The sequence below is a fragment of the Spea bombifrons genome, chromosome 12 (genome assembly GCF_027358695.1).
Source record: "Spea bombifrons isolate aSpeBom1 chromosome 12, aSpeBom1.2.pri, whole genome shotgun sequence".
Lineage (NCBI taxonomy): Eukaryota > Metazoa > Chordata > Amphibia > Anura > Pelobatidae > Spea > Spea bombifrons.
In genome coordinates this window covers 29,148,592-29,159,774 of record NC_071098.1, presented here as the reverse complement: position 1 = coordinate 29,159,774, position 11,183 = coordinate 29,148,592, and the positions used below count along the sequence as shown (strand labels likewise).

Below are 11,183 nucleotides of genomic sequence, written 5' to 3'. Positions count from 1 at the left end.
CTTGGATCAGCGAACACAACGTGCCGTTGGAACACAGGAGTGATGGGAGTCATAAAGGGCCATTGAAACCCAGGAGTGATGGGAGTGATAAAGGGCCATTGGAACACAGAAGTGATGGGAGTGATAAAGGGCCATTGGAACACAGGCGTGATGGGAGTGACAAAAGGCCATTGAAACACAGGAGTGATGGGAGTGATAAAGGGCCACTGGAACACAGGAGTGATGGGAATGATAAAGGGCCATTGGAACACAGGAGTGATGGGAGTGATCAAGGGCCATTGGAACACAGGAGTGATGGGAGTGATAAAGGGCTATTGGAACACAGGAGTGATGGGAGTTAAATACAGTAAAAAAAAAAGTGGAATGTGCGGTGTCTCACGTACTTTGCCCAGCAAGGATATCATTATTTATATGCGATCAGTGTGGCTGTCTCAATAATCTCCGTTATGGAAAATTAAATCGGGTTAACCGTTAGATGAGTATAATCCCTTGATGGTGTTTACCAGGTAAAATGCGTTGGCAAACCGATAACTAAAACCCATCGAGGGGCGCAGACCTTTCCATCACATCACTTTCGGACGCAGAAGCTTAGAATTGAAAGCCAAATACATGTCTGTTGGCCACGGGGTAAATCCTTCATCTCAAAGGGCAATGCTCTATTGCCCACTGGTGGCTGGAGCTGGCATTACAAGGTCAAAATGTTGGGATACAAAATTTCAGCATCTGGCTAACATAAAATCGATTGTTTCCCACACCCAAACCCTTCACAGATTCTAAAGAGTGGGTGCAGTCAGTCTCGCCGTTCACAAGATTTAAACGTCTCCATGAACCCATAACGTCGGGAAGGGTCTGAAAGAAGGGATGACCGTAACAAGTATTTCGGGCAGTGAAGCGACTCAACCAACCAACCCTTAGCCAAAGAGCCACCTTGTTGTACTCAGCTTTATGGGGTGGCCGCGTGGGTGGCTGTTTTGGTGGCGTGGACAGCAACACAGCTCCCTAGGCTGGTCAGGGGAGGTCAGAGAATCTGCCCAACCGGCCCATGATCCCCACTGCGCCAAAAAAGCGCCACGGCGGGAAGGCCACGCTGCACGGTGGGATGTTGGGACACCACGCCTAACCCATTTCACTCCAGGCACTCTAGTGCCCACTATTTACAATGGACAAAGAGGGACTCTTTTCTCAAACATTTCTGACTTTGTGACCTATTTATGTAATGAAATAAGGCATTTTATAAAATTTCCTGTTGTTTCTACACACTTTATTGTTTTTTTTAGGACAGTAGAAAAACAATATTAATAATAATAAATAATAATTAATAAGGAAGGAAGAGCCTGCCAACCAAGAGAAGGTAACTGAAATATCGCAAACCAGAACAGCAGTGTACACTTACTTCCGCCAACCACATCATGTGCGCGCTCCCTGATTGACAGCGAAATGGAAGTCAGGCAGCGCCAATCAAACCCAGATAGTTTGTTGCATTGAGCTCTCGGCGTGCGACTGCGTGCCCTGCGTCTGCGAAGTGGTGTAGCGGGCGGGCGCTTCCGGGTGGAAGTGTGGGTACTGCATCTCCTGGACCTTATTGCCGGTTATTGGGGGCCACAGGACCCTCCTCCCCTGGGGGGAAGTCTCCAAGTGACCCTTAGGTATACATTAAGGTGAGGCTGAGGGGTTGGGGTAAATAAGGGGTGCTTCCCAAACGGGCTGAGCTTTCAGACTCCTATAAACAGGGTACCTGCTGAGCCATAGCTGTGTTAGGACCTCACTGAGTAGTAGGGGATGAGCTTCCAACCTTCTAGCAGTTAGTGGGTTAATCCTTCAAGGACCCTCGGGATTTCGTGTGTCTTTACTGTAATAGTTACCTTGGTAACCATATGGCCCCCTTTAGTGGGAATTTTTAGTTAATAAAATACAACATACTCCTTGAACTTTAAGGCACGGAGACCTGGCTTTGCTCCTGCGAATCACCGGTTACAATTTATAAATAAATGAGTACGTTTAAGCCGTCCGAGTCTCGCTTTCCGTAATAAATCATTTAGCCCGGACAGGACACACTTCGGTCCAAAGACAGGCCAAGTTGACTCAAGAACGTTTTAACAAGAGTCATTTAATTCTAATCATCAAAAAGAAATAAAGTTTAAAAAAAAAACCTGGACATTAATGCCTAACGACGTCCAAAGCATCCTTAATTTTAGTAACTAAGGTGATGTGACTGTCAAGCGAGAGAGGCTTGGAATAAAGTGACGGAACGCGCTGTGAGCGTCAGCCGAGTGTTACTTAGGGCCACGTGAATGTAACAACCACGCCGGCTGCATGTGGCCCTTTTATTAATTGGGGGGCTGGTGCCTATTAACATTTATTAGCCAAACGGGTCTGATTAGTCGCTGCTTTTGCTTTACAGGCTGCGGCTGGTGAACGGTTCCCGCGATGGATGCCTCTACCCCCGGGCCCGGCGGAGTCGTGTCGGATGTTGTGTTCGTGATAGAGGGGACGGCTAACCTGGGACCTTATTTCGAGTCGCTGAGGAAACACTATCTCCTACCGGCGATAGAGTGAGTGACTGGACGCGTCCGACGCCTTTGTTTGCGTCATTTGCCAAATACACGTATTACAGACAGAGACACGTTAGTATGGAAGTAAACGTCTGTTTTTAAAATCCACAATTATACAGATTATTTTAATCAAATCAGGGAGGTGAGTAAAAAGGGCAGCAGATTTAAGGGAAATGGCACCTGTCATTCATGTCGGTCATTCGATCCCCACGGGCGTTCTTCATGTGATGGACGATATTGGTCTGAGCACCATGAAGCAGGACCCCCGAATTTTTTTTAATTCTTTTTCCCACGAAAAAACAGTTATTTTCAATATACATAAAATAAACATTTTTCATTTTGAACCCTCCTATGTGTGCTAACTCTGATTTATGTCTTCCACAGATATTTTAATGGAGGCCCCCCAGCAGAGACCGACTTTGGAGGGGACGTGAGTGACCCCCTCCCCCAAATACTTAACGGCTGTCACGTTCCCTTTGCTGGTTTCTGGATATAACTTTGTCTAAATCTTTTCTTTGGCAGTACGGCGGCACTCAGTACAGTCTCGTGGTCTTTAACACCGTGGACTGCGCTCCGGAGTCTTACGTTCAGTGTCATGCCCCTACAAGCAGCGCCTACGAGTTCGTCCAGTGGTTGGACAGCATTGTGTAAGAACCTTTTCACAACGTGCAATGACAACATTGTCCTGAGTAGACATATCAGGGTTTTAACTGAAATCTGATCCCGAGATTAATAATATTATTTATTATTATTTTAAATTAGCCTCCGTATTTTATATCTCGGAGTCCCTTTTTGTTGAAGCCAGATTTAATTTCTGGTTGCAGTGAGGCTTCCGATGCTTTGGAACAGGGATTTAATGCCGTAGCGTCTCTACTATTTCCAGTTACATGGAGAGCTTGGATACTTTGCTGGTCTCATGGTGGAGGCAGAAAAAGTGTCATGGAGTTGTCATTATGATTACTCTGCTATCTGCCACCACTGCCCACCGAGGGCAGAGCTCAAGACCACCAGCCCTCCGTGATGCAAGGGGATAGATATAGGGAAATGTCTCGTGTGCTACATTTTTGGAGCTGCTACACATTGAAAACGTGAAAAATAAAATTGATATTTACAGAAAACCGACAGCAGAACCACTCCTTAGGTAAACATAGTCCTTCATAGTCCTATTAGAAAGCAGGTTCCGGGAGTGGAGTCTTTATAATGTTGAGTATGGAGGGCGATGTCATACGAGACGAATATGAACGCTAATAAAGCAACATCGTTTACTGAATTCCCTGTAGAGAATAAAGCTGTGCATTTCCTTTCCATGAGGATTAAAGACAAGGGCTCGTCCTTTGGACGGAGATTCCCATTGCCTCCACACCGAGTGTTATTTGTTTTGCAGGTTTATGGGTGGAGGAGGCGAAAGCTGCAGTCTCATCGCAGAAGGACTAAGCACAGCCCTACAGCTATTTGATGACTTCAAAAAAATGAGGGAACAGATGTGAGTTTCGTGGCCCTAAAACATTTTCTAACTTTACCTGCCTGGCAGTCTAGAATCCATTGCATCATGTTCTTGACGTGAACCTCTTGTTGACATTCCTATTCTAGGTGTATATATTTGTTCTAACATATTTAGTATATATTATATTGCCAGTTTTTTATGATTAACTCGAATTTCTTGAATATTATCGAATTTCTAACCTGTAGATGGAAAAATCTAGTCTCTTATTTCAGAATGCTTGTGAGGTTGCAACTTATTCAGTTGTCAGTGTAGCAGCAATACTGATATACTGCTCCAAAAAAAGTTTTACCGTATTTGATATATTATACGTCGCCTTTACAGCAGTGCAGGTCGAATGGCATGTTAATCGTAATACTGCAATAAAAGGATTTTCAGTGATTTATTTAACACGTAACGTAATTGTATCTTGTCTGTGGTTTTCAGAGGTCAAACGCACAAGGTGTGCATCTTGATCTGCAACTCGCCTCCGTATCTTCTGCCGGCTGTAGAAAGCACAACCTATTCCGGGTACACAACAGAGAACCTGGTTCAGAAGATCGGAGAGGTGAGCGTTTGGTATATGCTTCCCTGCTGTAACGACTCAAACCCTAATCAGTCGTTGGTCTCGTCTTAGATTCAGGAGCCGTATGTCTATCCCATGCGTGTTTAATCCCTCGCTGTGTTATTTCTACATGCTGTCATAAGTTTAATGTGTTTTTAGGTGTCTAGCTGTTTGACGTGAATACTAACTTTCTTGTCTCTTTCTTCTTAATCAGAGGGGTATCCACTTCTCTGTCATTTCTCCGCGCAAGCTGCCTGCTTTGCGGACGCTGTTTGAGAAAGCCACGCCGGTGGGTATGATCGAACCACAGCCAAAGGACTACAGCCAGGACCCTCGACACATGATACTTATCCGAGGCATGGTTCTTCCCGGTTAGTGCTTTCATTTGGCTACAGGTACCACTTTGGTATTAAGGAGACATAACTTCAGTTTATATGCTTATAGAAGCGTCAGTATTGCATAAGTATCTTCATCACGTTCCGTTTTTGTTCGCAAAATGACCTTTTGCCTGTTCTTCTACAGTTGGAGTTACAACTGCCCCAGGCGTCCCTCCACCCAAACAAGCCATTCCACAGCCACAGATCCCAGTGGTACAGCCTCCGCTCCTTGCTGCCTCCTCGCATCAGCTGCCTCCCGTCCAGCCTCCATACATGGTAAGCGTTTGCGCATGAAAGAGAGTCTACAATGCTGTATTTCTTTGCTTGCCTGATGTAATTTAGGAATATCTCCTTTTTATGCTTTTGCATAATAATAATAATGACGACGTTTGGTGTCCTCACGGTTGGAGCTCATTGTTGAAGCTTGCTATTTTTTTTTTCTCCCGGTATAATACGCAAGGCAGCCATTTGTCAGTCGGATATCGAGTGATATATATTTCTTTTCATGTTGAATTAAGTTCAATGTTTTTTATGATTGGCGGAAATGATCAGCTCCTGCATATCGTTTTAGCCCAACACGATGACGCCGGCCCATGCCGCTGCACAGAATGCAGTTGAAGCGGCAAAGATCCAGAAGAATGGCATCCAAAACCGTTGTGAGTATCGCAATACCTCCTATTACACAGTCTGAACTGTCCTAATGGGAAGATGATTCAGAGGTATAGCTCATGGGGCAGACCCTATTGTAGAGAACCTGCCTCATTCACCAGTTACAAATGTGGACTAAATCAAGCTTTTCTCATCATATTATTTTTATGTTTTCATGCTTTTCTCTTCTTTTTTTGTTTTTAGTTCCAGGTCTTAACCCAATCCCGCCGGCTCCAGCTGTGGGTCCTCCATTCAGCCAGCCCCCGGCTCCCACGTTGCCTCAAGAACAACCGGCAAAGATGGCTCCTTCCACTGCTTCCTTGATCACTCCATCCTCCCAGCCCAGTTTGGTCTCCACTGTTACCACAGGACCTGGACCTGCCACGGGGCTACTAGCTCAGCAGCCGGCCCAACAGCAGCCTGTCCCACAGCCCATGGTACTGAAAATATTCCAGATATCGGCCGTCCCGATCTGGTGTTAATCGTAGTGATGAGTCTATAGCCAGCCAGCTGCTCGGTTCTGTTGGCTAACTCTGATTTATTGTTGAGAGCAATTTTTAACTCTTTGTGGACATGCAAGGACACGCTTGCGTCTTTAAGATACAAACGTGCACCAAAACATATAAACGTGGCCCTTGGCTAATAAGAATCATTTCTTTCAACTGCAGATTTTTTGAAAGCCTATCTCCTGCTTTAATAAGTCAAGTGCAATTTGGCTGGTGGTTTGGGGCTCAAGGATTTGCCAATAGCTAGAAAGTGCTTTATTATCCCTATAAGTTATGGCTCTTTGTAAAAAGAAAACGGGTATAGCCTTGGACAATGCTCTTCTTTTAATAAGAAATATATTTTATTTTTTAGGAATAATAATGCATGATAATCGGTAGAATTTATAAGATGTTAAAAAGCTCTTTTGTTGCAGCAGCCGGGCCCCGGAGCACCAGGGGGTGGCGCGGCCCCACAACCTACAACATCTCAAATCGGAGCCCCCCAGTTACCCGCTACGCAGCAGTCGGTGACCAACAAGATGTTGGCATGGAGCGGAGTACTGGAGTGGCAGGAGGTAAGTGTGATCTTAGAAGAAATAAAGACTTTTTCCTAATACAATAAATGATTATGCGTTTATACACAAGCATTGTTTGGTATCCCCAGAAACCAAGACTAGCTTCTGTCGATACAAACGCCAAGCTTACCCGGTCTCTCCCCTGTCAAGTTTATGTCAACCCTGGTGAAAATCTGTAAGTATCTGTATCCAAAAAATAAGTTGAATATACATTTTTACCAAGCGCATGGTCAATGCTGTCCTCTGATTGCATACGGCCACGAGAGGCCACCCAGCTACGTCATAACAAGTCCTATCAAAGCTCCAGTTCTCAGATGATAATATATATATATATATATATATATATATAATATAGTCCTTGTAGCTTTTTGAAAATATTAAAGTGATCTGTTAAGTGCCGTATTTTTATTATTATATGTTGTAATGCAGCACAGCACTTAGATGCACAGACCCAGCTCAGAAAAAAATTAATTAACTTAATAAAATTTGCTGTATTGGTACTTTTGTAGCCAGCCTTTTGGAAGGCTGATCCTTTTGGGCAGAAGGGTTCTGAATAGGGGTTTTATTCTCTTATTTACTATCATTACAGGAAAACAGATCAGTGGCCTCAGAAGCTGATCATGCAGCTCATCCCGCAGCAGCTGCTGGTAAGATTGTGTTTGGACGCGTTTTCTTTGGGATGGTATGGAGTCTTTTTTCCTTTGAATCTTATTTTATTCATTTTACCTTTTCGTTCAGACTACATTGGGTCCCCTGTTCAGGAACTCTCGAATGGTGCAGTTCCACTTCACCAACAAGGACCTGGAGTCTTTGAAGGGTCTGTACCGTATCATGGGCAATGGATTTGTAAGTATCCTTCTTGCTCTTGTTGAAACGGCAGCCTGTGGGTCCCAAATAGCTTGTGACGTGTCATGGGCCGGATTTACTGGTGCCCCTATGGTCTAAGGAGTCTGTCATTGTAAAAGGCAGGGGGAAGAGCATCTGTAAATATGGGAAAGGGCTATGGTTAAGCCGCAAACCTTCTCTGATCACAGTGCCCTTTGAAAGAGTCTTTTATTTATTATTTTTCTCCACTTTTTGTCCCATAGGCAGGGTGTGTACATTTTCCTCACACCACCCCGTGTGAGGTCCGTGTTCTCATGCTTCTTTACTCCTCCAAAAAGAAGATCTTCATGGGTCTGATCCCCTACGATCAGAGCGGGTTTGTCAACGGCATTCGGCAGGTGATCACAAACCACAAGCAAGTGCAGATGCAGAAGATCGACCAGCATCGAAACGTAAGGACATATTTTTATTGTTGTGGTTTGGACGTACGATCCACGTACGTGGAATGCAGTCAGAACGTCCAGCAGTATAAATCATCGATGACAAAAGGTTTCGCGTCGACATGACGTGCAGCGAACAAATCCACCGTATTCAGAAAAGATGCCAGCTTTAAAGGGGACGTTTAAAGGGACAGAAGAAGGGAGATTTTACTCATCTCTGTTCCCTATATGTTGTGTTTTTCCGGTGGAATCTGCATTTGTCATTCTATGTACTGTGGCCCTGCACATGTATGTTTGGTGTGATCACCCTGCACATGTATCATTGTTTTCATGCCTCTGCGTGGTGGCGCGGCCATGTGAGTGCTGGCGTGTCTTTGTATGATGGTGGCTAGCTTGGTCTTTCCATAAATTGTGGTGAGAAATGCCTTTTTTTTTTATAGTATTGGCTTGGTGGCCCATCTGCGCGAGGTCTATGAGACTAAGTGCATCTAGGTGGTTGGGCCGTCTGTGTGTGGAGGTGGCTTTCTTCTATATCAGCCACATCACTGTTGCTTCTTTTGTGCTTATAGATGGGAGCAGCTCAGTCTATGGCTACTGGGTCTGTACCATCCAACCCTCAAGCTTTTCTACCCAAACAGCCTGCTTCACTTCCAGTGGCACAGGCGGTACCGCAACAGGTAAACCCGGTCTTGTGCAGAGTGCTGGTCCGCGATCCGGCTGGAAGGCGGGTGCCGTGTAAATGCAACGTGTTCAGCGAGACTTTTGCTAACCAACCTTCTCTTCCGGTAGATGGCAGGTCAGCAGCTAGCGGCCGGCATGCAGTCCGTGAACCCGGTCACCATGATGGACGAGCAGCAGAGGTCACAGAATCTGGTACGTTTCTACTCAATGCTTTAACGTATTCGTATACCGCCTGAAACAATTGTGTATCTTTATTATATAGTATAGAACATGTATGCATGTGGTGCATTTAAAAATATGTAGTGAATCAGTCAAAATGCTGACTATGATACATTCTGGACAGGTAAATATATATTCATGTTTTGAGGTCTTGTATATCCTGGTCTGGTTAGTGTTTGAAACTCTGTATAGAGCTACGACGAGGCATTGCTTCCAGCAGAGGGCAGGGGTTTTTTGTACTAAAACCCCAAACTTTATGAAGTTCCTTCTGTATGAAGTAACTTTTTGATCTCAGGAAATTCACTTGGAGCAGGTTTCTCGCCCGTGCTTGTGGCTTGCCTGGAATACAGCGTTAAAGCCAAATATTAGCGGCGGTGTTCCCCTTGGCGTTTCCAACTGTATCACCGGGTGGTGGTGGTGGTGATGATGATGATGGCTTACGGTAGGCCGCCTTCACTGACCTTTCTGGTCGTGTCTCCTCTTCTAGCTCCACGTCCGAGTGCAGCAACAGCAACAACCCCAACAAGCGGCCGCCCAGCCCCCACCGCAGGTCGCGCAGGGTACGGTGCAGGCACCGGGTCAGCCACAGAATTCACAGCAAGGACCGATGCTAAGGCCGCAGAACCCCGGCGCTAATCCCCAGCTACGCAATCTCCTCCTCAGCCAGCAGCCGGTAAGTACCGGCATACATAATCATTACATTTACCCCACTCTACGAGTTTTATGGCCAAAACGTAGGCCTATCTATACCATAACACCCTCTTATTACTTAAAAATACCCACTTATCTATTTTACCCGTAATGTTTTTGTCCGTTTGATCACAGCCGCAGGCCAATGTGCCCCAGACCCAGCAGCCTCTGCACCACCTGCAGCAGGCCACGCAAGGCATGCTTCCCCTCCAGGCAATGGGACAGCAGATGCAGCACCAGGCCCCGGGCCAGCCGCAGCTCCAGATGCCCGGACAGTCCCTCATGCATCAGGCCCCTGGGCAGCAGTGGGGCAATCAGATGACCCAGAGGGCGCCTATGCCAGGTGAGTCAGAGCGTTGGGGACTTAAATGTAACAAAAGTAAAATGCCCAAGAACCATTGCTGAAGGTAGTTGGCGTTGGTGAAGAGAATGTAAGGTTAATGAATGGGTTTTTCTGCCACCGTTAACCTGAGCTGCATGGGATGATGCGATCGGAAGTTTGTCTATTTGTTTCTGGCCACCTAAAACTCAGCGAGTTCATTACGTTTCCTTCTATTAGAAGCGCAGGAGAACTCCAAATAATCTTTACCTTTCATTGCATTTCCAGGAGGAGGAATGATGATGAACGCCGGCCCCCGAGGACCCGTCCCACAGCCTGGACTACAGCAAGTGCCGTCACAAAGCGTCATGGAAGAAGACATCTTGCGGGATCTCATTTGAACTTTATATGTAGCAAAACTACAAGTCGGAACACAATGCTCCAGCAAACCTAATAGACCTTATCTGAAGACTGTATATATAGTACCGTGAGATATAGTGGCCTTTTAGCTACTTTTGGACGTCATCTCTCGCTGTTGTAGGGGTTTTAATCCAACAAACACATCAAGGGCCACCGGGAGTGACGCATCACTAGCCTCAGTCTAGTTCCTCTACCCGCTTCTTCACCCAACGGTCGGCCGCGGGGTAGTTTTTGATAGCAGATTCCCAGAGGCCTTGCGATAATGTTAGATTTTGGTTAAACTGCTTTCTAAGAAGGCTTGGTTTAGTAAAGAACCTTTGGACCATGTTGTACGAGCGACTTCATCTGCTTTCTGTCAGGGTATCGGTGTGTGATAGAACTGAAACTGGAGCTCTCGCCCACCACGCTCCTCACTCACCACCCGTCGGCTGGAGCCCTGCAATCGCTGCCGTACGTCAGGATCACGAACCAATGGAATGGCGGCGCTCTTTCAGGGCTTGCGGTTTCTTTTCTGGAGAAAAAAAAACCCTTTGGCTGATTTGTTGTGTTTTTTTTACGACATGGAATTAAAACAAACAAAAAAAAGTTATCTACACGATGAATTATTTGGTGGGGACAGTATATATATATATATATCTATATATATATATAATATAAAGGGTTCCCGAAAAAAATATTTACAGCGTGAATGTAAAGATTCAAAATCTAAAATCTTCCTGGAGAACTGGAAGCCAATACGGGGCAAGTTGGGGGAAAAGTCTGGTTTATGATGTCACTATGGAATGGTATTCCGCTTAATGATTTGTCATTGGAATCTAGAACTTTGCTGATGTCGTACTGGAACATAATCAAAGTTAGTTTTTGAAAGTGATAAAGTCTCATGGTTTAAAATGTAGACCCAGCCGTA

At 45.4% G+C, this 11,183-nt stretch overlaps 1 protein-coding gene across 1 annotated transcript; it reads left to right on the top strand.

Annotated features, from left to right (window-relative positions):
• The first annotated feature begins 1,533 nt into the window (after positions 1-1,533).
• Positions 1,534-10,270, top strand: MED25 (mediator complex subunit 25). The gene is made up of 20 exons (XM_053452289.1): positions 1,534-1,658; positions 2,402-2,552; positions 2,937-2,982; positions 3,075-3,199; positions 3,937-4,035; positions 4,480-4,600; positions 4,812-4,968; positions 5,120-5,250; positions 5,546-5,630; positions 5,827-6,059; positions 6,545-6,682; positions 6,772-6,857; positions 7,272-7,329; positions 7,421-7,528; positions 7,771-7,959; positions 8,517-8,624; positions 8,737-8,820; positions 9,335-9,520; positions 9,673-9,880; positions 10,145-10,270. Exons 2-20 carry the CDS (start codon positions 2,428-2,430, stop codon positions 10,255-10,257), a joined length of 2,400 nt encoding a protein of 799 aa, XP_053308264.1. The 5' UTR covers positions 1,534-1,658; positions 2,402-2,427; the 3' UTR covers positions 10,258-10,270.
• Positions 10,271-11,183: the final 913 nt, after the last annotated feature.